Genomic DNA, 27,469 nt, shown 5'->3' on the forward strand with positions numbered 1-27,469 from the left:
CGCCTGTGCAGGAGAGAACTTGGTTTATAAAAAGGATTAGATGAATCATACGAAGATTAGCACTAGCTCGCTAGCTAATGCTTAAAAAAAAAAACTGATTATGGGCAAAATTCACCTCTTTGGTCCACACAACTGTGAGCCACACACTGACCCACGCCCATAAGAACAGCGTGTGTGTGTGAGAATTGAAAAGAGAGCTCAGGACTCCCCGTACAGACCAACATTTCATTGATACCATCCAATCCAGCAGACTTGAGGGCTGCCCGAAGAGCCTGCCAGGCTGCTGGGCATCGGCAGCGCGGGCAGGCAATGGAGCCAGAGCACCCGAGCAGCTCCAACAGGCTCCTGGTCCCTGAAACCCAGCAGCCTTGCCTCTGCAAGGGAGAGCATGGCCACATCCAGTACGCGATGAGTCCAGGCATCACAGTCATTTATACCATCACTGTTACTAGAAAATATGTCCAAAGTTTTCAGCCTGGTAATTTTGAGGCCCTTTAGAATGGCCCTAGGAAGTTCCTGGCACTTCTTTTCAGAAAAATCAGGTCCCTTTAAAATGTATCAAGCAGAAGAGACCCAGACCTGAAGCTCCAAAACAGTTAGCCACCATTGAAAAGTCTTCGCTTCCAAATATAAATTAGATAGGCAGCTTAAAAAAAGCCCTCAGCCCGTGTCTTTAAAATGTCAGTAGGCAGAAATGAAGCTGGGCAAGTTTGTGCTAAGCAACAACTCACTGGCTGGACTGATGCAGCTGCTTTTTAAAGCACTTTGAGCTCAATGAATCCGTGTGGAATGGCATCGCCCTCTTACTTTGCAAAGGTTGAAAAGTCAAACCCAGCAAAGCAAAAGGAATATTGCTAAAGGCAAGTAAGTCTCTTCTTCTGCCTGACAAAATGACTCAAGAATCTCCTGATTAATTTTTCCTTCAAGAAACCACATTAATTAATGAATGGCAATAATTAATAATGGATGGAAAACACCGCATGAGCAACGACGGGCCAGACTTCCAGGCTTCAGCCTCACAATCCAACACTTTGTGCAGAGATGCAAATTTTATATCGACATCCCTCAGCATAATTTGGACAGGCAGAATGATCTGAATAGAGCTTTAGTACTGGATTCCCCAGTTCCTTAGCTGGCATTAAACAGTGCTCCGCATTACAGCACGCTGTGCAGCTCCAACAGCAGAATTTGTGATACAATACCTTATCATATGACATCAACAAGCATTACAGCGTGGCGAGATAAGCTTATTTTTTTAAAGTGAGGTGCCGTGCCCGTGAAAACGCCACTCAGACATACAAAATCCTCGTACGGAGACTGTCCCGTGAAAATCAGGAACGGTGGCACCAGGGCAGGCACTGTGCCTACAGCACTGCACGTATGGATGCTCGTGTCCTATAAACAAAGACATTCAAAGAACAGTTAAATGTCTGCATGTACATATTTTGTTACCGTTTTCAGACCATAAACTTTTTTTAATCAAACGTTTGCCATTCACCCATATTAAAGCAAGTAAGGAAAAAATTCCCTCGGTGTTGTTGGCAAACTTTCGGCATGTAGCATGCACCATTTAATCATATAGGTCATACTAGAGACCTTTTTATTGCAGCATGATTTCATCTTCAAACTATTCCAATACCCACTTGTGTACAGTAGGTTACCCATTTATAGGTTTCTAATAAAAGCAAATCTTCCTAAGTGGCTATTACTGGATTTCTCCTTTCAGCCTAGGGATAAGCAGGATTCTGGGCTTTAAAAAGATCTCCACGGGCTGAACAAGAAAGTGACAACTGAAGAATGTCACGGCAAAACTTCGGTACGTTCTAATTACAGCACCGTTAACGAGAAGAACATTTGTCAGATCAGAGCATTCATCACCTTTAACACAGACACACTGAAATCACCTATTCATGTAAAGTCTGAAAATTTTCTGCTGATCCCTACCAGAGATCAGTATCGCTACCAGAAGGTAGTGTCTGGCAACACACGGTAACTTACACCAGCTGGGAATAATTAATACTTTTCTTTTTTTTTTTAGATCAAGGACTTCTAGGAATTTACACAGTCTGTTGCTAAAGAAAATTATGCATTTATTTTCTTTCAAAAATGAACCGAAATACAACTTTAGGAAATATCTGTTCATTACATTTAGATACATACTTTGAGACTGACTTACTTCCAACGTGTTCCTTCACAGAGAGTCACAGTCACATGCACCTTAACAGTTTTCTACGTTCTCCACCATGTTACACCTCATCACAATATTTATGGTAAAAAGGCTAACCTGTAAATTCTTTAGACATTGACATTTAGTATGAACATCTGCAATGTGTAAGAAACCCTGAATAGTAATTTGATTGCACCGAGACGGATGTAGGCTGGTAAAATAATAAGGCACAGCACTATGTATAGGGAACACAGGCTTTTAGCAACACAGACTCACTGCCCTGGTCAGCCCACCTGCAAGAACTGTGTTTGGATGGAAGTCACTGCACCCTCCGAGTGCGGGGACAATGTTCACCTATCCAAGACTGCTCCGATAACCCAGGGATTTTACATGTTACAATAGGAGTTAAAAAACTGCAAGGGATCAGTGGAGTTTTAGAACACACAAGGGCTCTTTTCTGGGAAGCACCAAGCAGATACATTTACCCAAACCCTTATCAAATTAATAATAAAAAAAAAAATCAAGTGGTATTTGTGATAAGCACTAAGTATAAAAAAATTACATCTGATTTTCAAAACTGCCAGGTACCCACAGCTCCCAGTGCTCGACACACGCAAAAGCTGCAGGTTTTTTCATTAAAGAAAAGTCTTTCAGGACAGTGTGTTCTGAATCTCAGCTGGGCACTGCAGAGACGTACCGCAGATCTTTCCATATTATTTTGGCTCTCCACTTCCACAACAGTTTTAGACTTTGGCAGGCAGGGGATTTGTATCAATCATTTCAGCAGAGATCTCTGGGTGCAGAATCAGCCTTTTGCTTGTATGCCCAGGATTAGGAAGACATTGCTGAGATCATCATGTATATGTTTCACAGCCAAAACAGCCATCGGTATTAAACAAGAAAAAAAAGAAGAGCTGTAGTCTGCAGTGAATATCCCTTTAAAAAGGACCCTAGGTTTATTTCCGAGGTAGTTTTAAAGAGGATGACCATTGCAAAGAGCTTCTTCTGATAAATTGTTCCTTAAAAAGTTTCCAACTGCATGAAAGTCCTAACAGGTCACAACGATTGTAAACGATTTCAGACCGAGCAACACACCCTCTCGTCCACAACAGTCACCTTAAAGCTTTCCAGTTAGTTTGTTCTGAAATCCTACGGCACCAGACAGCTAGAGATCCTATCCAAGCTGGATGGGAAGGATAAAAAACTCTCGTGAAGAGTAACTTGTTGTACCCAGATCTCTATAATCAGGTCACTGTTGTGAAACAAGCTTCACGTCCAACGGCCAGTGTTGGTAGGATCAAACCTGGCCACAACTCAGCACTGCCTGGGTGGGTGTCTGCCTGCGGTGCCGTGTTCCGCAGGGAAAAATACTCCACTGTTCCACCGGGTTCCAATAAAAACAAGTTTCTCCCTGCAACTAGGACAGGCAGATCGTATTTGGAGCCCGGTGTAAAAGCAACGTGAATGTGGGAGAGGCAACGCTCGTGCCTCGTTGTTCGTTCACACGATGACATCGCTGAACCAAACCGCTAAAAAAGCAGACAACGAACAGAGCATCTTTCTTACAACGCAGAGACTAACAGCGTAGTGAAACGGAGGGAACAGCATAAGGAACGTTTTAAACCAAGTTTGAGTGACTTTTGGAAGCGTGATGCCTGTTTTGCTGCAAACCCAAGGGATTTGTGTGCTTTGTGCTAACTTCCCAGCAGAGCACGACTGAAGTTCCAGAGGAAGCTCACTACTGCTGGCAGATGAACAAACTCACAAAGCCAAGAGTTACCATGAAAATAAAAGCTGTTCTGTTCATCTATTCAGACAAGTTTACTTTTAGACTCCTTTTAACATTCTAACCAGTACCACAGCTAACGAAAATGATGGACTGCTGGTGGTTTCGGATCTCACTGGCACTCAGCTTTCCAAAAAACAAAGTGTGGATTTGGGGTTCGACTGTGTCTTGGCTGTGGGCACCTCCAGGCTAATTCACAGGAAACTCAACAACTCGGGTGCTTGCAGGGCAGATTCCTCAGCTCTCTCCCAGACATGAGATTTATTAGCTCACTTGGAGGGCTCAACTCACCCAGTTTGGGAATACTGGGTCACACTATTCACTGCAAGCAAACATTTTGTAAAGAAAATGGGACTTATTAATTGGAAACACGATCAAAATATTCTCAGCTGTATTCTCTGGGTTATGAAGAAGTCCTTTTCAATATCATAAAAATCCACTGAGGCTGCTTCCTTTCCCTTCTCCCCTACTATGGCCATGTAGGCAAGAGCCCCAAACGAGCGAGACAGTCAACTACACCCCTGATTTTAAAATACAGTATTCCCATGTAAGATCCAGTCTTGAACACACACAGCTTGTAATGGGCACCTTGTGCAGTCAGGTCACGCTGAACACATTTTCTAGATAAAAAGCAATGTTCTTGCCAGATAATTACTTTATCTGCAGTGTTACAGCACCAGCCTTAAGTGAGATGCTGTGTGGACACCAGAGGCTGCTACATTAGAAGTTACCTCCCAGTAAATAGTTCCCAGAAGTCACAGGAGAATCTTTACTCTACATTTGGCATTTTATAGACGAAAACAGTTTAGAACCAAGATACTGCCCTGTGTTCACAAGCAGACCTGTTTGCACAGCTCCTAAACCACCACCACTCTTCTGCCAGGCTCCAGACACTACCACCACTTCACAGTCTCCATACAAAAGTGCTTTTCCATGCATCTTCCTAACAAGCTATTGCTCCTGCAGGGTTCCTTTCTCCTCACTCACCAGGTATACTTTGTAAAAAATGCATAGACTAAAGGGCAGAGAAGGAAGAAGAATGTTTCTGGCTTCCGAAAACATGCCACATCTATTAGGGATTCTGCTAAAAATTGATGGTATCTTCTGCCACTTCCCCCAGAAATCCACTTCCCCAATGCTCCATTCAAATCAAACTTCACTCAGCCGAGCAAAATAAAAAATACCAGTCACACATTATTACAGAGTGAACCAGGAACATACCATACATGTTGGTATTACTTGTAGCTGCACGGATAAAGGCTAGACTGCTGTTTTAACATTATTACTAAGCTTATGGAATTTACACTTGTAAAACAAAAGAACTCAGAAAAGCCAAGTACATGAGAACCCCCGTTTAAACAACAGTCCTGGGAAGTTTCGAGCTTTGGCTCTGTCTTTTTGACTTTTTATACAGGCCTCCACCCAGCATTCCACCAGTGCTGTAATTAAATTTAGCAGAGGAGAAAATGCAGCCCCATCTTCTCAGAGGGAAGGTCTTGCATTGAACACGTGGTCACTTCACTTTAAAATCACTCTGATATTTCCTTTGTATACTGAGAGTCTCCTTGTTTTAACATTAAAAAACTGCTACGGAGAAACTCATTACATTTAAAACCTTCTGTTTATAAAAGCTCTAAATTGTATTTAAAATTGTGTTCAAGCACCTGGCAAGAGATCAGATGGTTTTGTAAATGCACTCAGGCCATGTGGCTGCAAGAAGTACAACCCCAGCGAGTCGTGCTGTTGTCATTACAGGTCACACCACCTTTTCCTGTTCGTGGAAGATAAAGGAAGAGGAAATTCGAGCTCATATATTTCAAGAATGAGTAAACGTAGGCATGTCTCTCTCAAGGACCTGAAGGAATACGATTAGAAATAAAGCAATTCTTCCTATAACATATTTTGACTTGGATCCACCAGTTTTGGCACATTAGTCTTTTCTGATATTTCGCAGATTATGCTTAGATTTCAGAACATGCTTCTAATTATTAGACATGCCTTCCCCCTGCCCTCCACCCCCATCTTCTAGTTACAGTTCCAGGCCTTAAAGACTTTTACTTGTCTGATAGGGGTGGCATGTTTGCTTTTTATTAAAAGAGCTCCACGGAATTCAATGGAATTCACTCGACATACACACACACACAAAAATTTTAAATGACCAGAATCTCAAACATGTATATAAAACAGCTCTTGAAGTTCAACATTTTTGTTTTGGTAACAGCACAGGAAAACAAACAAACATACACACACCTGGCAGAATTGAGGATTTAAATCTGAGCTCCAGGGAAACATGACTGATCCATTAGCCCTCAACAAACTGGCCCACAGTTGTGATGGACCAGTCCTGATCTTGAGTTCCCCTAACAGCTTTCCATAGACTTTTAAGGGAAATAGCAAGTGTACAGAAGTTAGTAGTTTTATTTAGATATATCCTGTGTTCCACGGCGTTTCTATGGTCCTTTGGAAAAAATAAAATAATAAAATCAGACGACAAAATTTCAACACCAAATTCCTTTGGTGTCTACACCCCATGGTATTTTTAAAACACTCGGTCAGGATAGATAAGGGAAAAGCATCACAGAAAAATCAAATTCTTCAAACATAAGTTAGGATTTGCAAGTAAGCTCCTAATGCATTACATTAACACATTTGTGCTTTTGACAAGAGATGTAAAAACTGTCCCCAGAATAAAAACAGTTCAGTTGGAGATTAACTGAAAATACATATTTTAAATCAATTTCCCTTGCTGTCTTAAGCAAGAGAATCTGTTAAACCATCCTGGTAAGAAATAGTTTGATTTCTAAAACGGTGTGATTGAACAGTTTGTCTGTCAAACTGTCATTTTACTCAACAGCTGAGCTGACCTGGTAATGTCACACGCACCACACTGTGAGAGAAACAACTGGATAAAAGTTAGCCCTTTAAATGTGAACGTTTTGCCTGACCTTTTTATAGTCAAGATTTAGCCCCTAATAAAAAGTAAATCAATTAAAACCCTCTGCTTTTAGCTTCCTTACACATTATTAACAAACAATTATAAGACAAGGTATGCACTCTGGAAAGACACAAGTCTCCATTAGCTGACCAGTTTGGGGAGCACAGTGCACAGAGGTATGCTGCCGTTGGAGTCGGACGTTAAATTGGCCCTCAGCTTGTTGGCTACTCCAACTACAGGAGGCAACTTGGAACCTATTCCTGTGAAAGAGCTTGTATAGCTAGAAATCCGTTTATTGCAGGTTTTATCAGTGCTGGGTGGTTTGGGCGTTCGTTTACAAATCCAAGGGTGCCTTAAAGCTTGACCCGGAGTCATGCGCGCGGAAGGGTCCCAGCTGAGACATTCTTTTAAGAACTCTATAAACAAGGGATCGTCGCAGCCCTTCAGAGCCATCACCCAGTCCTTGTTCCCTGGAGCACCTCGTATCTTACCCCGGCGCGACCGGCTCCCGTTGAGGGTCACTCTTCCATCGGCGTGCGTAGTTACGGTGCAGTAGCGAGGGTGACCCTTAGAGGTGATGAAGTTCTTGGCTCGCTTCGATTGATCCAAAAGCTTCTGAGGTGGCATTCCAAGAAGTTCCATCATACAAGCCAGTTGGTCTCCCTCATCCTCTCCGGGAAAAAGAGGATATCCAGTCAATAGCTCCACCAGAATGCAGCCAAAACTCCACATGTCTATGGGCATCCCATAGCGACTTCCCAGAATGACCTCTGGTGCCCGATAAAAGCGAGACTGAATATATGTGTAGACTCTTTGGTGCTCGAAACAGCTGGACCCAAAATCTATAACCTTGATTCCACTCCTCCCTTGCTGTTTGAGGAGGATATTTTCTGGCTTCAAGTCACAGTGTATGATTTTGTTTCTATAAAGAGCATCCAAACACTGCAGTATAGAGTGAGCGAACTTGCGTACCAGTTGGATACTGAAGCCCTGAAACTTGTTTCTTTTAATCAGCTCATACAGGTTCATACTTAAGAGTTCAAAGGTCATACAAATGTGGTTCCGAAAGGTGAAGCTTTCCAGCATGTGAATAACATTCATACTGCCCGTTTTATCCTGCTTCTTCAGGTGCTCCAAAATACGGATTTCTTCCGCCGCTTGGCGATGGAATCTCTTTTCATTGCGAACCATCTTTAAGGCTAAGTGTTGGTGGAGTTTGTGATCGTAGACTTTAGCAACTTGTCCAAAACTGCCCTTGCCAATGATCTTGAGCACTTCATAGCGGTAAGCGAGATGGTCATGGGGCACGTGAATGTAGCTGCCTTGGTCATCATCGTAACCTCCATTGTTGGGACCACCAATTACTCCTTGTCTCTTTTTTGCAGCTGGACCCACAAAATAAATTTCAGAAAAATTAAATATTTCCTGCTGCTCATAAGCAGATAACTGATGTTTGTACTGTTTGACAGCTTGCTCCGGAGCTTGAGAAATGGCTTTATGTGCTTTTGAGGAACCACCACCACCTTTAGAAGTGCTTACGCTCTCTACACTTTTGTCTTTTGTCAGGGAAGGCAGAGATCTTTCCGAACCAGGAACTCCTGCAGTCTGAAGAATGCTACTCCTTCTGTTGCCAGAGTCCTCAAACAATTGCTCCACTTTGACCTGACTTCCAGTCAGAGGGTGATCCTTCACTCCAAGTTTGTTGCTAGAAACCTACAGATGGAAAAACAAACAGGAAAAAAGCTTTACTTTATCTTTTAAAGCATAAAGAATAAAATCAAGATCATCAATTCAATAACATCAACAGGTTTTGCACTTTTAGTAGGAACAAATACAATACGCTGGACCTAAAGCAACTCCAGTTACAGTGTAGTTACAGGAGGGCACACGAAGAGAACACGACTCACCGAAACAAGCACTTGCACAAACGTAGTGTATTTTTAAGTCCATAAAGGGTAAACCCTGGACAGTCGAACGCTCAGACAAGGACACAACACCTATCTCTGCTAGTGTGCATGGAGTCAGCAAACAGCCGGGGGAACAGCTGTGTTCAGCTTTAAACGTGGGTGCAGCAAACACGACCAACGACAGACACAACCTGCACCTGTCTGAAACGCGCAACAGAACGGGAATGTGCAGAGAAGTGCTAGGAATATTGCAAAGACAAGTGTAAGGCTGGTGTAACCAAGCTCAACGAGGAGCAAAAAGGATGACAGAGCAAGTCAAGATAAAAATCATACTTTTTTTTAAAAAAAAAAGACATTTTTTTCTTTGAAGGGGAAAATACTATCATGTCCACAACTCCTTTTAAAATCGTGACAGCTGCACAACTATCTTAAGACAGACTCGGAAGCTTCGAATTATCAAGAATCTCACTTACTCCAACTTTGTTGACAGTAGTCTGCAACCACTGCCTCTTCCTGCCATATGTTAAATGTTTACATCCAAAATGAAGGCAGAGAAGGTGAGAAAAGCACTGTGAAATTTTTCAAGCTTGTCCTTTTTACGAATTATTAAATGCTCAACTCTCTGGAGTTCAGTTCCTTACTGGAACAGCAGTTATTCCCCTTTTCTACTCACTGGCACTCCATGCTGATAGACAGCAGAGAGGTGTTGTCTAATCCTGTGCAACACTTGAAGAAGCCATAACTACAGTAGCAACATCTGTTTTCCATTTTGTCCTTTAATCTAAAAATAAAGATTTGAGACACATGCCAAACCCAATCCCTGAAAACCAAAATAACTACACAGGAATCAAACAAAAAATATAAATAAACCTGCAGATCCACAGCAATAAAACCAAATTCCTTTTCAGTTACATACAATCCAACATCTCGGCACAGTCAGTAAATAAGGGAAGTGAAAGTTCTTGCCAAAAACAACTACACACGTCTCTTAAAAGAGTCTGTTTGTTAGTGCTGCCTTGAAACGTTAGCTCTTGCTCGCAAGCCCCAAAAAACGGGCATTTCCTGCAGAAGTCAGTCCTTATCAATGGGGACTAGGGGCCATCGGGCACGTCCTAGAAAGTTCCACTACTCTGCACCCTATCAGCCCAAAAATGCAGTGTACTGCAAGAGACACGCCTTTCCAGAACGTCTCAAATGAAAAAAAACAAAGCCCAACCTTTTTCTCGGCGTCTGGCTGAACCTCCGAGATAAGAATGACATCTTTTCAGAACTGGCTAAAAGACTCTTCAGTCCAGCAGACTCAAACGGTAACTTTACAAATAAACTGAACATAAGAAAGAACAAGGTTCACACTTGTTTTGTTTTCTGAAGTTTTCATGGGGGGGGGGGTGGTGGCAGGAGAAAGAGGGGGGAAAACCAAACCAAACCAAGCCTGTCCTTCTACAGTAGAAGTCTTATTTTTCACCTTTGCGATCAAAACTTGATGTTCTTCCTACCTGGGTTTCAGCTGTATGCACAACAGAAGCAGCTTTTTATGACTGGGATTCAGAACAGGAACGAGGGTCCCCCCTTTGCAGCCCACCACCCTGCCGCAGCACGGCGGGCAGCCGGTCCCAGCAGGGCTCTGCGGAGCAGCCTGCTCGAGCCGGACAAAGGAATGACACTCCAAGGCTTCCAAACATGCTTCTGGATTGCAGAAACACTACTTCTTATGTACATTTCTTTCAAGCACTTGATTTCCAAAAAATGGTGCTACCAGTCTGAACGTCTTCAATTTTAGCAAGGGGATGAAACGTGCCTTGTGAACAGCACAACATCCAAATGTTCTCCTTTCGGGAGCAACAGCAACTCTACCAACGCTGCCTGTGGCAAACATTTTGTACCTTCGAATCCCCAAACGAGCAAGGGACTCCTCATTCCATTTATCCTGGAACTATTTCTTAATGAAGAAGCTATGGCTCTGGACCTCGAACCCGACTCAACAGCCACTCAGTAGTAAGGACTAGATTTTCATTCTTAGAGGACTACCAGAATCATTTGCCCCATGACGACGAGACACAAATATAGATCACGCTGAACCTGAACTCAGAAGAGCTACACAAAGTCAGACGACTTCTGGGTAACATCAGCTTTCTTTTACAAATCACAGGCCACACAGGTTTTGTTTTCTTGATCGAGTGCTATTAGCAGCCCAGAAATTAGACTGACAATGCAAGTGGCACCCTGTTGAAGATTTTCACATGCTTGCTTGCAAGACTTCATTTTAATTGAGAAGGAAACAGTTAACCCAGTTCCCACACAACTGGTTTTGCCAAAGTGCATCAGTTATTTTCTGAATGCTGAATTAAACCCACATATTGTCAAAGTAGAGATATCTGTGTTCTCTTATAACCAGGATGAAAAGAATGGACAGCTGCAGACATCAGAACTCTTCAATTCTCACGTAACATTACATGGCAATGCAAAAATCTTGCAAGGAATTCAAGTATAATTAAATTCCAGATACTTTGAGCATCAGGATTTTCATTCTTGCATGCTTCATCACAGTTCCTGCTCACAAGATACCACTAACATTGTGGGTTTTTTGATGCGTCACCGTGGCAAAACCAGGCATTTTGTAATCCTTAATCTTGCTTTAAGAAGTTAACAGCCCTGGTGGAAAAAAATACAGACAAAGAATAAGATACACTAGCAAAACAAAACATTCATAATTATATTTGTATCTAACCGGATCATTCCATTCTACTGATTTCTGTGCAGTTATGAACAACTAGTTACACCATGACTTAAACATGGTAGTTTACAAGTTCCCACGCCTCTGAAAAAAACCCAACCCGCTACTCTTCAAATTCTACTCTCTAAATTTCTTCTGGTCTCCCTCAATAATTCCAAAAAGGGAAAACACAGACTCATGCTACTGAGTTTGCTCAGTGAACAGCACAGATGAAATGAATTACTAATATCTGTTACAATAAATTCCCACAAGGTGATGATTTTCAAACGCACCTTACTCAGTGAAATGTCTATTTTCACTTTTTAGAGCTTTTTTTTTTTTTTTCAAGCTCAAGCTCCTTCATCTCTGCCAGAATTCAACAAGAGCCAAAACACATTTAAAAGCAATAGAAAGATCAGATCACTGCACAGCTAAACATGACCACCACCACCACTCAGTCGAGTCAACTTCAGGAAAGATCTCATAACGCCACACCTGCTGAGGAAACACAGCACTTAACGAAGAAGCACATTAACACCTTCGGTCCATGAAGACCTGTTTCACTAGCAGAGTCACAGATAATGCCAAAGTTTTCAGAGGAGAAAGATCCTTTTGTAAGATGTTTGGCAGCCATGCAAACCCACACTGCTATCTCTTGGAATTTTCACAAGGGAAACTAAAATGGAAACGTGCAAGAGTTAAAGCCAAGCATGTGTGGATTTACCTACTTAACATACAAAGTGACATGGCAAAACGCTTCAGCATTTTCTAAAATAACTTTCTCCATTCAAACATCAGCTGAGGGCAGCAAGGACAGGATTTCTGAGGCTGCCCAGCAAGTTCTCCATTGAACACAGCACCACATCATTTTTATGCTCAGTAAAAGCAATAATGTTGATATACTACCACATAGCTGCAACATCCCATTTTTAAAATTTATTCTCTATAGTGAGATACCCAACTCCTTGACAGTTTTCACTGCCACACAACTTCACACAACTCGGTGAAGACCAAGACAACTTCAAAATACTCACGTTAGATCTTCCAAGGGAAGGAAGTCCTGAGGAGCTGTGTTCTTCGTTTGTAGACTCTTGGTACCTAATCTGATCAATCCTCATATAGGAGTCATATAATCCATCTCCAAACCTGGCTGGAAACGTCCCATACACACACCAGTTAGTCACAACAATGAACATTGATACAGACAAACAGTAAGATGTTTTTCATTAGCACATTTGAGTGGGTAAGACCATCAGTTCTTGCTCATTTACTAAATCATCTTCAGAATTTAAATATATTTTAATGCCACAACAGAGTGCAAAGCTCTTGGGAAATCTTAATTTGTGGCACTTTTAATTTAGAGCCTCTCTGCTTTTAATCAGCTTTTGCACTGCAAATACACCCTTAAGAAAAATTAACCAACACACTCCCCGCTTTCCCTTGAGTCGGATAATCCCGAACCAGCCGCAGCGGGAACCGCAACAGAAAACGACGGGACCATCCGTTAAAGTCGGTTCTCCTCCAAAAACGGTACGTGGGAATCACAGCCAGGAGATTCGCTGCCGGGGGCGGGGGGGGCCGTGCCGGTTCGCCCCGCAGCCGCTGGCAAACGCCACCGAAAAACTTACAATCGCAGCGCTTGCCGCGAGCGGCTCCGCGGTTTTGCCAGCGGCAGAACGCAGCGGCGGAGCGGGGCGCGGCGCGGGGGGCTCTGCGCGGGCCAGCCCCGGCCGCCCCCCCGCCCCGCGGCACCGGGGAGGGCCCGGCGGCCGCCCCAGCCCTCTCCCGCCCGGCCCGGCCCCGCGCCCGCCGCCTCACCCGCGCCGAGCGGCGCCTCCGGCTTCCTGCCCAGCAGCATCGTGGCGGGGGGGGGCGGCCCCCATCCCCCGTCGGGCCCCGCACCGCCGCCTGCCCGCGCTCCGCCGTCCAGCGCTGCCGCGGCGGGCAGCGAAGCTCGCTCGGGCTGCGGCCACCGGCCCGCCCGTCGCCACGGGAACGGCTCCCCGCCCGCCGCCGGGCGGCGCCTGCGCAGTGACGGCGCGGGGGGGGGGCGGGCCGGGGCACGGCTGGTAACCGGGATAGCGCCGTTCCCGCAACAAGTCGTTACGTTTTTCAATCCGTGTCAAAACCCTCCGGGTGTCGTTGCCCCTTGCCCGTCCCTCTGCCCCGCTCCGCCTGTCTCCCGGTGCCCCCCGCGGAGCCCCGACGGAACAAGGCGCGCACGGAACGGGCTCCGGTAAGACAAAGCCCGCGGCGCCGCGCGCCTCCGGGGCTCTCCCGGCGATCGCTTCCCTCGCGTGGAGCCGCGCCGGGCGGCCCAGGGGCGGCCGGAGCGGGCCAGGCCGGGCCGGGCGGTCCGAGCGGAGGCGGTTTCCACCCGGACGGTTTTGTACCGCGGGACGGCGCCATGGCGGCTGCCGCGGCCTGAGGGGAGCGCGGCGCCGGCCGGGGGCGCGGGCCCGCCATGTTCTCCAGGGCGTTCCGGGTGAGATCCAACACCGCCATCAAGGGGTCCGATCGGTGAGTGCCGGGCCGGGCCGCAGCCCCCCGCCGCGCCGCGGGGGAGGCCCGGGGCAGGGGGCCGCGCTGCGCTCGGAGGGGCGGCTCAGCTCCCCCCTCCCGCGCCGGGCCTGCCCGCTGCCCGGCGGGGCTTCGGCGCGGCGGTTCGGCCTGAGGTCGCCGGGTCGGTGTCGGTCCCGGTGCCGCGCAGGAGGCGGCGGGGCTCGCGGCGGCCCCCCCCCGGCTGTGGCGGCTCTGCCCCGCGGGGATCGGGGCCTGGGGCGGGCGGGAGCTGCGGCCGCGTCACCTTCGGTTTGTGATGAGGGTGCAGGGCGGGTCGCTGCTGGCGCGGAGGTGCCGCCGTAATTAGACCAGACTTTAATGGTTCGTTACGTCGAGGCCGAGCCGATCTCTCTCTGCTCTTGTGCTCCCGCGCCGTGGTGCTGGGCTGACTCGCCGGTCTGTTAGATTCACGGAACGCTGCTGTGGGTGACCGCGCAAAGTTAATTAATTAAATATCCACCTTTTCCCAGTATTCTTCCAGCACGCAACTGTCACATTGGTAAACCTGGACACGAGTGCTTTAGATTATTTTCTGTGAAAAACTGGGAATCTCGTGATGAGCCAAGAAAATAGTAACTACTGATCTAGGAATTTTTTTGAGGGATGATCTAGACAGCTTTGTAACACGTTTCTGCTTTTATCGTTACAGGAGAAAGCTACGAACTGATGTTGCAGCGGCTTTTCCTAACCTCGGTGCTGAACAGTTGGCTGAGTTTATTCCAAACAAGGAAGAGCTTAATGTCATCAAAATATACTCTCACAAAGGGGAGGCCATCACTGTTTACATGAATAACAGGAACCCAATACTGTTTGAAATTGAGAAAGCTCTGTATCCAACAGGTATGGGGATGTACGACAATAATCCTCCCTCTTTACTTGCTGGGCACCAGCCTTTTCCCAAAAGATTTCCTTGTGTCTGTCTTAAGTACTTATCCTATCACTATAGTATCAGTACACTTCATAATCTTTAATGCATTTATTCTACCAACGTCTTTGCAAAATCAGTGGCATTTCTGGATTCTTTGTGGAAAAAAAAAAAAAGGAAATTGAGGTGCTGAGAGGTTAGAAACCAGGAAATGTGTCTTTTAAGTCATAGCTTAGCATCTTAGCCCCTTTTCCCTGTTTTGTCCGCTGCAAGGTGTAATGTCGGGAAGCATGATGTCCATTTCCAGGCAGGCCTGGAGTTAGGCAAAGAATTGCTCTGATAGTCTATGCTTTTATTTTTCCCATACTCAGTAGTTCTTCCCTGTTGGAGTAGCGTTTTAGCTCAAAGTATCCTTGATTTAAGGAAAACAATGCAAACATTTATCTATATCCTATATAACAATTCACAGGAGCTTGAATTAAGTAGCAGTTTATTTTTCTTCGTCATATCTACTAGTTATTGTAGGATTGTTCTGACTGCAGATTGCTTGATTACCCAAGAAACAGGAGAGCATTTAGTTGTGGTTAGTATTGTACTGCTTAGTCTTAAAGATGGGAAGAAGCTACAGCTAGAGAAGTTTTTAATGATGCATCTTTGAATTTGGTTCTGTTTTGGGACAGTGTACACGCTGTGGGTCTACCCGGATCTTCTTCCAGCTTTTTCAACATGGCCCCCTGTGCTACAGAAACTAGCAGGAGGAGCAGGTAAGAGGACTAGAACTTTGTCACATTGCACTGCAAAAAGGAGTTGCCTTCAGGGTTTACAAAAAAGTATAAAGAATAAGTACTTGCAACGTAATTGATGGTGATGTCCTAAAAAGGAAAATAAATTAGGAGTAAAAAAGTTTGTGGATGAATCAAAGTAGGTTAAGCTGTTTAAATGCAGTAACCTGTTCCTTGCGAGAGTCTCAGATTTGGAATTATCTTCTCAGGGCGGTCAGCAGCTCTGAATTGGGACACAGACCTGCCTGTGTCAGTGGTCTGTCTTTTTCGTAACTTTCCTTGAGCAGCTGAGTTCCTGCGCTGCCACCCTGCTTCCTGGCAATTCAGAGGTGAACTAGCTTATCCTATGGATAAGAAGTGAGTTTACATTAGAACCTAAAATTGTAGCCACTGTTAAGTAAATTGTGGGATTGTGCAGGTGAGGTTGGATTTGAATTCCTGGATTACTGGCTCTACCACCTAATTATGGATCAAGACTAACAGGAAAGGAGCCTGTTTGCCGGAACCTGCTTTGGATGCAGTTCAGACCCACGAGAATCAGGTCTTTATAAACTTTAAATTGCAGAACTGCTGAACCAGAAAAAGATTAAATTGCAGCCTCTGTGGCCTTAGTCTGTAAATGGAAGTGTATGTGTAGGAAGAGATGTCTTTTTTCCATTACACAGTATCTAAAGTAGCACTCAAGTCCCTCTGCATAGTTTGTTTTGGGGAAATAAATTGCTTGAATGTGTAGCTGTGATAGGCATCTGAGAAAGCCTTGCTGCTGACTAGTAGTGACCTAGTTTCTAGGAAAAAAAAGTCTTGCTAATGGGGGAAGGACATTGGTGAAAGAGGGCTGCAGGTCATTCATCTCCCATGGCAACCAGGCTACCTCTGGGTACCATCCAAAGATAAGAAGCTGGCCTCCGAGACAATGGCCAACAAAAGCAGAGGTAGAGCCACTTCTCAGAAAGAAGAGGAAGGGCATGAGAGTATCCAGTGCTGCACACACGGAGGGAGGGAGCAGATTTAGGGAGCGTTCACTTACAAAGAGGAGAAGCAAGGTAGTGCTATTTGTGATCTCTGTTCTGTGAATTCAAGTACCTGCTGTCTGCCCTGGTTATTCTCGTAGCATACACATGCTGCTTACCTCATCACGTTCAGGTCTTCATGTGATTTCTGTCCTCAGAGATGTGGAGCCTTGGTTGCAATTGCAGAGTTCATTCTAGATTTGCTGAAAGTAGTTGTGGCAGTGAACGGGAGGAAAAATATTGTTGGCTTCGTCAGCATACACATTAAATCTGCGATGCTGAGAAAAAAGTGAGATGCCTTCAAAAGCAAACTGTGGAACACAGGTCAGTCCGTGAGACTGCAAGCTCCAGACAATTACAGCTGCTGTGAGGGAGAGCAGATGCTCTTTACGTAATTCGGTGACGATATGGTGCCGTACGTGTGGCACGGAAAACTGTTCCTTCCTCACGTGCCAGTGTGTTCATCCCAGGTGTGGGAAGCAGAAGGAAGCACACAAGGAGGCGTCCTGCTTCCGTGCAGGTCAGCAGGGATGGCTGAGGCTGCTTCCTCCTAGTGAGGAGAGTTCACTGCTGAGTGCAGCTGCTGTGTCATATCAGGGTCGGGTTATATGGCAAATCTTGGGCAATTCCCTCTTCAGGGAGAGAGCTGCTGGGATATCCTGCCCTTGGGACAGGGAAGAGCAAACAGCTAGTTCCGGACACATCTCCTTGTTTCTTTCTTTTTTACCATGTCATTAATGAAGAGTAATGTTCTCTGGGCCGGGAGCTCGTACCTTTCTGTTACAAACAGCACTGCCTTCGCACAGGGTTAGCTCTTTTGCAGTTTTGGGGGTATGCCCAGCACCCTTGTGGATTGGATCCCTTACTCCAGAGGATGGCAGCAGGAAGTGCTGCTTCTCTAGGGGAAACAGACAATCACGTTTCACCCGGCATGTGCTCAGCTATTAACAGGCCTGTGTTTTTGCTGAGTAACAGGAGGGATGGCGGTGGAGGAGGTGGTGGATGAGGCTTTCCTTGAGAAATGGATGTGCTTTATTCTTTTCTGCAGATCTGATGCTGCCAGGAGTTGCAGTGCCATCTTCTGGCTTTCCTCAAGTAGAGCGGGGCACGCTCTGTGCTGTCACGCTCTTGGGAAACAGGTACGGAGGATGCTTTTATTCATGTATTTTCTAAGAAACTAAACATGAAATGAAGTTATTTTTTACAGGAAGACTCTGAGGGGTTTGAGGAGATAAAAGCAGAATTGTTCTCGTGCGTTTGAGGCACTGTGGACCTAAACAATGTACAAAGTACAGCAGAAAAAAAATCCACTCAAGTTTCTAGGTTAGAGTATGTTTGAGCTCAGGTGGACAGCTGTGAAAATTGATTCTTTTGGACCTATGGGGACACAACTGATAGATTTATTCTGAAACAGAGTAATTTTTTTAACAAAAGACTGTATTCTACACAGTTGTCTTTTTGTCTATGAGGAAACTCAAGAGAGAGAGAGCAGTGCTAAAGCTGCTCAGTGGCACAGGCTGTCTTTGTCCAAGTAGCACAGTGTACTTGTGCTGTCATGCTGTAATACTCTTCTTTTCCCAGAGCTCCAGTAGCAGTTGCAGTTGCCACTATGTCCACTGCGGAGATGCTGGCTGCTGGAATGAAGGGGAAGGGCTTTGCTGTGTTGCATACTTACATGGATCATCTCTGGTAGGTGTATTGCCAGGCGCTTGGTAAAATGTGTCACAAGTCTCATGTGTTTACTAAAATCAAAATCGATGCCCCAGTAAAATTAATCTGTCAGTTCAACATACTGGGTTGTTTGGGTACAGTTTAGATATGATCATTATTAATGATTCAGCTGCGTGTTGTTGATCACCACGCTTCTCTGACAGAAGCAGGTGTCTGTCCTGACGTCTATCCGTTATATAAATATTGGAAATAGATACATAAAATTATTCACTTGATTCAGTGCCTTCAGCCTGAGAGTAATTATCATAGAAATGAAGCTAGAACATACATGTTACTCTGATTTTAGAAAAATCTTGTTCTATAAAAAGCGGAATTTGAATCATTTTTGCTTAAAAACAGGCACCTGTGCCAGTCTCAACCAAATAAGTCAGTTGCTCTGCATTTGGATTCAACTAGTCTGCTCAGTTTTAAATGAAGATTCTTGGGGGGAACATACAGAGTTTATGGAGTTAAAGATGAGTTAAAAATAAGTTTTATAGTTCTGAGAACGTTGAAGAAGATCCATGCAACTACCACTGCCTTTTATCAGGGTGACACTTGTTCATTGTCCTGTGGGTTTCAAAGCAGTAAACAGAAAGCTATGTTACGTTTTTTCTTCCTTTTATAGGGAATATGGTGACAAATCTTATCCTCCTACCTTAGCTCCCTTGGTGACAGATTCTGCTGAAAAGGAGAGTGCTGAGGATGAGGAAGAAACAGAGGGGAAAGAGCCTGTCATCAGCTTCTCCACTGACCCATTGCAGCACGTGGACGTTGGTGATTTGAGCCTGAAGGAGCGAGGCGGTTGTGCAGTACTGACGGGAACGGAGGAACTCCATGAGAACAGAGCTGCAGACACAGCTGAAGGTGCCAACACAGAGGTTCAGCAGGAAGCTGAAGACAGTAGGACTCCACAAGGTACTTTTGCACACCAAACTCTGCCCCTTTGGTTTGCTGAAGCCCGTAGCCACCATCTAGGAGGACAGCTCACTGTGAGAATGGGGTAGAGAGAATTCTGTGTCGTCTGAAAGAGCCCAAAAGAGCTGAGTGCTGTGTTCTGACAGCCAGACTACTCACGGCTTACTTGTCCTTTTCTTCCCTGCAGAGCAAATGGATGCATTATTTAATCAGTGCTTTTTTCATGCCTTAAAATGCAAAGTAAAGAAGTCGGATCTCCCTCTGCTTACCAGCACGTTTCTACGCAGCCATATGTTCTCATGCTGGTATGTGGTAAGAAAGTTGACTTTGGATTTGCATGCTGGGGTTGTGGCTTTAAAACTGTGGAGGTCAAGTGTGATTTTTAGGATGAAGTTTTTGACTCAAAATTCAGTCCTCTTCTAAGCTTATGTAAGATTATGCTCACTTCTTACATCTAGTGCTTAGATATAAGGATTGTCTAGACCAGGATATGCACTTGGTAGCTAACTTGAGTTGGCTGACATTTGTTTCAAGATTGCTTAGTCACTTAAATGGCTGTTTGCCTACCCACAGGAACATCAGCACTAATTTCACTCATCATATTCTGTGTATTAGTTGAAGTAATTCTTTCTTTCTGTGATTTGTGTTAAGAAACTTCTAGCATAAGTAGCAAGATTTAAGAAGAAATAAAGGGTGACTTATAACTAAAAAACTTTTAAAAAATCCATTTATAGCCCTGCTGGACAGCAACTGGACATAAAGAAATCAAGCTATAAGAAGGTGAGATTTTTCTGTCCATTTTTGAACTAATTTAAATAAGGAATGGAAGGAGAGAAAAAGTTTGAAGTCAAAATTGTTCAAGTGTTAGTAAACCAGACAAACGAAAAAACCTAGAAGCAGTTCTTCAAAGCCAAGTTCTTTTTCTTAGCTCTGCCCCTGTGGAATCCAGGGAGAAAAGTAATTGTCCTGAGAGCGTGAGCATTGATCTGCTTTGAATGCAGCTAATGCTGTCTGCCACTGTAACTGTGAAAGGTTCTCATCTTGTTGGACAGTGCAGTTACTTACAAGAAGAGGCCGTTCCTTTTCTAAAGCTGTTAACGAACAAAAACGAAGAGGAAGGAGCCGATCTTGCCCCTGTTGTGTAGATGGCAAGCAAAGACAGTGCATTGCCAAAGACCTCACAGTAGTCCATGTGAGATGTACTGACATTTGGCCAAGAAAGTCAGAGAGCAAACAGTTGGCAGGCCGACAAAAGGAGCCCTCGCTCGCTCTGGGTTAGAGCCAGATAGAGGCACTCACTGCTCTGTAGCATTGCTGTGTTTGGAGAAGCGAAGGTGTCGTTTTTTTTTTTAAAGAAGTTTTTCTGATTTAGTAAGTAACTTTGAGGCAGTCAGAAACACGTGAACAGGAATTTAAAATGCTTGACTCCACATTTCTGATTGTCTCTTCCTTCAGTTCTCTAAATTCCTGCAATGTATGCAGCGCCAGAAGATCTTGCAAGTGAAGGAGCTGAACAAAGGTGTGGAGAGCATCGTGGAAGTGGACTGGAAACATCCAGAGTATGTATAATATTGTAGTTATTAAAGGAGTTAGTAGTCTCTGAGAAGGGAGTAGAATCTGCTACTTCCAGCTCCTATACTCTGCTTAAATTCCCGTTCTGAATAGCTGTACAGCCCTCATTTCCTAACCTTAATCGGCTATCAGGGATTTTATACCCTGCTCCTGTTGCTTTTGTTCCCTGCTCTCGTAAAGTTCTTCCAGGTAAACTGTATTCTAAACAATAGCTCCAATAAAAAGATGACACTGCTGCCATCCTGTTGTATAACATCTCCTTGGCAACTAACGGTGTGGAGAATATTTCTGTAGACAAAAGCATATCCTCTCTTCTGCGTTTGGGAAGAAGCAGAATTACTTTGACTTTTTGCCTTAACTTTTCTCTCGTTATACTTGGCCTCCTCATTAGGAGGCAGGCACACTTACACTCAGTTTGTCCATTCCCTTCCCTTTGAGCACAGAATCTGCAGCTGTGGTCAGTGAAAGGAGACCCCAGCTCCTGCGCTGATAAGGTTTGGTTCTCACCCCTCTTTTCCAGAACTGTCTTTTATCAGTGACCACTAAAGAACTATTTCACCTTTCAAATGTCTGTACATTTGTGGAGAGTACAGTTGTGGTGGTTATTTTTAATTTAATTCTAGCGATTCTGTGGAACGGAGCTGTGTCCTTTGAATTACAGCAGTTGTCTCTAATTACGAGAGTCAAATATGATTAGAATACCTGGAGAGATTTCTTTTTCCCCCAACATGTAGGCTTTACTCAGAGTGAAAAGTGTGTAATACCACCTGAGTTAAGGTGCTTGTTTATTTATACCTTTGAAATGTGTGCAAGGCCAAATTCATTAATTGCAGCTAACGCTTCAAAATACTGTTCTTTCATCATGTCCTTTAACCCACAGACACAGGCCCTCGCTGCAAGGGAATGCATTTGGAGGGACTGACATACTATGCAACAGACCAGAAAGCTTTTTGCACGACTTCGCTAGGTTTTAGTTTCTCAGTGAAATGGAAGTGGTAAGGTTCAATCCCTTTCACACACAACAAATAATTCTTGTTTCAGCATTAAAGCATTTGCAGTACCTGAAGGATTTTCTTCAGCCTCTGCTGCCCAAGACAGCAAGAGTGAAGACAGAGGACAAGTATACCATGCTCCTGAAATCATTCCGCTCTATGGAGTCTCAGCAAAAATGATCCCACTCTTTCAGGAATCTGGACACAGGTAAGCACTAGAAAAGTACAACAAAACCATTGTTACGTGAAGAGACAGACTAGCAAACCTATGCTGCTGTCGTTTTGTTAGCCCTCCTGAGGAGGGCCCTGCAATGCTCTTGGGAAAGGTGATGGGAGTCAAGAATATATTCATTGCTTCACAAAGGAAAGAAAGATAAGAGGCTGTGACAACTGCATTCAGCAAGTACTCACATCACTTCTCCCACAGCTAAGGAGGTGATAGCTCAAGTGTCAAAACTGATACATTTTACTTGGATTGTCTTAATTTGCCATTGGATAAGGCATATTCTGCCCACCCACCGTATGGTTTACCGAAAAGAGGGTGCCCACATAATTGAAAGAACTCACTTGCCTCCTTGTGCCCCAGTCTTGTCTGTTTCGGTGTAGTTTAGGTAGCACTTTGTAAGAGTGCATCTTCAGCTGAGCACTTGTGTACAAGTTATCCACAGTCCCCTGAAATTAGGGGTGCCATTGGGGTCATCCTCCCAAACTAGGCTCCCAGAACCAAGGGGTTTAGAGTCTCTGTAACAACTGCTGTGAGCCTTTTATCTGTTAACAGCAGCTGAGGTATAACAAGAAATCACTCCCTAGGAGACGCATTTCAGTATTGAGCTGTTGCTACCAAGTATGGTCAGGGTCGTTGCCATCTTCTGTCTTAGCAACAGAACCCAACACCTAACTACTTAGAGTAGTAAGTTAAAAAGTTTTCTTTCATTTTAGAAAAGGCAGCATCCTCTCAAGCAGTGAGGTGAGAAACATCATCATTAACTACGTGAAAACTAATGAGTTGGTTGATGAAACAAACAAAAAGTAAGTAGACATGGAAGTTGTCCTAACCTGCTTCCACAGGAGGTGCTGAAGCTAGAGGAAAAAAGTGAACTTCTTTGCTTCTAATGCATGTTTTTGTTTTGTAGCCTCGTGAAGGTGGATGCCATTCTGTGCGACTGCCTGTTAGATAAATCGGAACAAGATGAAATCTCAAACCTTAAATGGGATGACCTCTTGAGCAGGTGACTGTCTTCCCACTGTAGTGTTTCAGTATTACACAGATACAATGCATGCAACTCAAAGCCACGTGTTACTGGAGCTACCAAAGTTGTAACTTCCTACTGGTAGTAAAACAAAAAAATATCCAAGACCTTTGCCTCAAGAATCTCTTGTTCTTCACCAATTAACAAGCATCTAACATTAACTGTTGGTGTTTGTTTTTTTTTTGTTTACCTGCTAACCGTTTATCAGGGAAAGCTTCTAAACAAACAGTGCCAGGTTCTGTGTGTAATCTGTCCATACGTATTTATAAAGCCATCCTTTGCAATAGCTGGCAGAACATGCCATTGTTAGGCAGTGGGAGCCATCCTGCTCTTTACGTGCAGCACAGCTGCGGCATTTACGACCTAAACTCACCTTTAAGAGCCAAGAGGCCCGAGTGTCTGACACAAGACCATTGTTTCCATATACTGAAAAGCTTTGCCTAATTGTCCCTCATGTCTTACTTGCCTTCAGCTTCTTCATCACACAATGCTGCTGAGGGGCCTCCAGCAGCTCCCTTTATTTCTGAGGCCACGTTTGCTCATGGGACAGTAACACACTTCATGCTGAATTTTAGGCTGAAGTTGCTTCACTGGTCTGTGAACAATACAACTGAACAGTAGTGTGAAGGCAAAATTGAAAGTTTTCCTCTGCAAGAGCCAGTTTATAGAATTTTACCAGTAACAATCTAAGCCATAACTTTGGTGAGTCACAGACTAGCTTTCCCTTTAGTCAGTCTGTTTTTTAAATAACAGCCAGGATGCAAATCTTTGCATGAGATCCTCGTGCATTATCTTCTTAAGATACTGATTCTTCTCACACATACCATCTTGGCTTGCGTGCAGTCTCAAAAACCTGCGAGAGGCTGAGTGGAAAAGCACAGTCAGCATCAGCCGTGCTGCGCTGTACAGACTAACTGGATGTATAAACTTTGTCCAGGTGCCTTGAAGGGCTGCAGCCCTTACACCAGGTGACGTTTTTTGGACAAGAACCTGTTGTGAGGAAAGGCAACATTGAGCCGATCGACATAACCATAGCACAGAGATCATCAAACAAGAAGGTAAGAAGAGAACTGAAATTTATGGGGTTTGAGCAGCAGCCCGGATTCTGAGAGCAGCTTTGGCAGCTCATTCTTCTGGGATGGATGGGACATGACTTGCTAATACCTAGAGCAGTGACGTTTGCAATAATTATTAAAACCTGTAGGTGACAATTATCAAGAACCTTGAGCTGTACGGTCTAGACCCACAGTGTGTGGCCAACATTCTGCAACAAAAAGTACAAGCCAGTGCCACCATCACCCCAGTACCGGCAACAAAAGACAGAGTTCAGGTCCAGATCCAAGGCAACCAAATCCATCATCTGGCTAAGATGCTGCTCGGTAAGTCTGTTCTGGAGCTGGGCTGGGACTGGTTACAAGAAGATATAGATTTTAATTCTTGAACATTTACCTGAAGTGAACTCTTGGTTCTGTTGCAGAAGAATACCAGCTACCTCGGAAATACATTCAAGGCCTTGAGAAGGCTCCGAAGCTTGGCCGGAGGAAGTAGGAGAAAAATCTACTGCAAGAATTACTCTCATCTCATTATTTATAGAAGTGTTCGGCCAACAAATCGAGGATAATGTAGAGGCCCTATTCACTCAAAGATGAATCCTGGATGTTTGCGACGTCTAGGATTCACCCAAATAATAATATTGCTCCAGCTGTTCATTTTACATAAAAATAAAAAGCTGAATAAAACCCCTAGCGTTATCATTTTCCACATATTTGTCTAGAAGTTCCTAATGGTGCACTGTTTTTTCTGGCTACGCTGGCTTTGGGCTAGTTCAGCATTCTGGCTCTGTACCTTTTAGCAAAAGCACAGTATAGAACCCCTGCCGACGTGTAAGCCAAGGATGTTCCAACATGTCCTGGAACAGCGCAGCGTCTTGTGCCAGAGACTCTCTCTGTCCGAAGTAAAACCCCTTTGGTTTTAGATTTTATCCTTTTAGACATTTCCAGGTATTGGTATCAGACATTTCGGCAATGAGAATGAACTCTATTAGCTGGATTTTTATGGTTTCTGTTATTTTAATACATAAACACATTTTGATGTATGACTGTCCATGACACCCCTCTCCTCTTTTACGTTTGTCCTTCTTCTGTCCCGCTGTTTTCAGCTGAGGCTTTCTTCCCATAAACCCACACTCGATAAATGCAGGTGTACTCTGGTCGTCCCCAGTTGCTCTTCACGAGTTTGATGTAGGAAAAGGCTCTGGGAAACGGAGCGTTCTGTGAAGAAAAGAGGGACAAGGAAACAGGAGTGACAAAGCAGTCAACGTCTCCCCTCTGGCCAGCCCCGCTCCTGCTCAGGAACAAGCTCCTGAGAGTGGGTGGGGGCGGCTGTGCAACTCCGGGGCTCGCTGCTGGTGCCGGAGCTGCTGGGGAGGCTGGGAAGGTGGGAGAGGGGAAGGCACCGGGCATCCTCCGCATGCCCGCCTGGCTGGGGCTGTGTCCCTTCCCTCTGCTGCTTGCTCTGTGCCAACAGAGAGGCCGGGCAGGTGCTCCTACGCGTGGGGCAGCTGGGGTGCCACCCCACCAAGCTCCTGCTGTCTGCTCTGCTGCTTTTCTCCTGGCAGGCGGGAGACAAGGGCCATGCTACGCTGGGAGCAGAGGACACTGGCCAGCCTGCCAGCGGGCCACGGGATGGAGCAACGGTGCTGCCTGACCAGGCGTCCCTGTTTCTCCATGGCACAAAGACGTTGCTTGGGTGGAGTGGCCACGTGTGCAGCTGGCTCTGCTGAAGGCAGTGGGTGCAGCCAGGGATCTCTCGGGATGATGCTCCCACAAGGCCTGACCCTGCCCTTGCTGTCCTTTCGCTACCACCACCGCGTGCTCCTCAGCCCTCCCAGCCCCGCCAGGGCTCTCGCGGTGGTGGAAAAACCATTCACGCCATTCCTGCCGTGGACTTGCAGGCAAACGTGTTTTGCTCCCTGGCATCTTGCCCCCGTGCGTGGACCGCACCTTCAGAGGGAAGTTCTGAACAGCCCCTGCTTTCACGTCATACGTGAATGTGCAAAGGAGAGTCTCCTCTTCTCCGTCTGCGTCCACTCCCTCGGAGGCAAAGCACAAGGAGAGCAGCTCAGACACGTCCCCACAAAGAGACACATGTGCTGGAACAGCCCTGTCCCCTACCCACCCTCTCCTGGGGCTCTAGCCCTGGTGCAGCACTGGTTCGGGTGGAGCTCAGTCTCCACCTTGAGTTCTGGTCAAGAACCCTGAGGTGCTCGGCCAGAACAAGCCTTAAGAGGGACGAAACCTCTAGAGCCCTTGAAGTGTCCCGCTAGGGCACTGCAGTGCTCGGCAGCAAGCAGGACACGAACCTCAGAGGATGCACAAAAGCAACGAGACCCTGTCATGGCTTTCCCCCAGGGCCAGATCCCCGCCAGACGCGCCCAGTAGAGACTTACAAAGACAGCCATGTCTCTGGGGGCACTGTTGATGGTCCCAGACGGAAGTGTTTCTTTGGTGATGTGCTGCATAGTGATGGCAATCAGATGGACTCGTGCTGGCAACCCTCCACCTCCCCAGGGACATCTTTCGCCTGAAAAAGAGTCAGTCCTGCGGCTGTCAGTGAGCCCAGGCTCAGGCAAACCTCTTCACAGGTGGATTTCCCTTTTCAGGCCAAAAGCCACCGCTGGGAAGCCTGCTGCTGCCGGAGCAGCGCCCAGGAAGAACACGATTTCTGCCCGCGCCGTTCAGCTCAGAGCTCCCTACCGGGCGGTCACACAGAGCTCTCAGGGGCCCTTTTCCGCACAGATGGGAGTGCGGGAGCCTGGTCTGGCTTTCCTCCCAGAGCCCTCCCAGACCCGCACGGTCTCTTGCCAGAGTTGGGGAAAACTCTTCCCCTGCGGAGGCTTGGCTCTGCACCCGCTCAGTGTCTGGCCACACGGCAGTTTGTCCTACCAGAGCCAAAGTTTGGGGCTTTGGCAAACGTGTGGGAGCGAGACTGCCGAGGGGCTTTGCTCCTGGCTCTCCCTGAGAACAGCCACGGCACGAGCAGAGCCCGAGCTTCAGTGCCTGAGTGGGAGCCCCGGAATGCTGGCCGGGAACACCCGCTGCGCTCCCCTTTGCTTGCCCTGGCCCTCAGGCATCCCCCTTCTGCCCTCCCTGCCACACAGGAGCAGAAACACGCAGTACGTACACAAGGAAGGCATGTCCACGCAGCAGTTGTGTCCATGTGAAGGCGAGTACACTGGGCAGCTCGCAAATAAAGGTGGTGATCTTTCCTGGGCAAAGAAACCAGAGAAAAGTTAGGACCG

General features: G+C 45.7%; 2 protein-coding genes across 4 annotated transcripts; one reads left to right on the plus strand and one right to left on the minus strand.

Annotated features, from left to right (window-relative positions):
• Nucleotides 1-2,067: 2,067 nt before the first annotated feature.
• DYRK3 (dual specificity tyrosine phosphorylation regulated kinase 3) lies at nt 2,068-13,391 on the minus strand. 2 transcript variants are annotated; one of them, XM_086627201.1, is made up of 3 exons: nt 13,331-13,391; nt 12,543-12,658; nt 2,068-8,601 (listed from the first exon to the last, which is right to left on the minus strand). In XM_086627201.1, exons 1-3 carry the CDS (start codon nt 13,389-13,391, stop codon nt 7,030-7,032), a joined length of 1,749 nt encoding a protein of 582 aa, XP_086483327.1. In that variant the 3' UTR covers nt 2,068-7,029. The 2 variants fall into 2 exon arrangements, with proteins under 2 accessions (XP_086483327.1, XP_086483328.1); XM_086627202.1 differs by having other exon boundaries at nt 13,327-13,380.
• Nucleotides 13,392-13,948: 557 nt separating this feature from the next.
• On the plus strand, nt 13,949-24,905 carry EIF2D (eukaryotic translation initiation factor 2D). 2 transcript variants are annotated; one of them, XM_086627345.1, is made up of 15 exons: nt 13,949-14,028; nt 14,720-14,910; nt 15,616-15,699; nt 17,776-17,866; nt 18,309-18,416; nt 19,066-19,355; nt 19,543-19,660; nt 20,090-20,135; nt 20,811-20,914; nt 21,969-22,127; nt 22,859-22,948; nt 23,053-23,148; nt 24,107-24,227; nt 24,374-24,548; nt 24,647-24,905. In XM_086627345.1, the coding sequence occupies exons 1-15, from the start codon at nt 13,973-13,975 to the stop codon at nt 24,715-24,717; spliced, it is 1,800 nt and encodes a 599-aa protein (XP_086483471.1). In that variant the 5' UTR covers nt 13,949-13,972; the 3' UTR covers nt 24,718-24,905. The 2 variants fall into 2 exon arrangements, with proteins under 2 accessions (XP_086483471.1, XP_086483473.1); XM_086627347.1 differs by lacking the exons at nt 19,066-19,355; nt 19,543-19,660.
• Nucleotides 24,906-27,469: the final 2,564 nt, after the last annotated feature.

The sequence above is a fragment of the Tauraco erythrolophus genome, chromosome 27 (assembly GCF_009769465.1).
Source record: "Tauraco erythrolophus isolate bTauEry1 chromosome 27, bTauEry1.pri, whole genome shotgun sequence".
NCBI classification, from domain to species: domain Eukaryota; kingdom Metazoa; phylum Chordata; class Aves; order Musophagiformes; family Musophagidae; genus Tauraco; species Tauraco erythrolophus.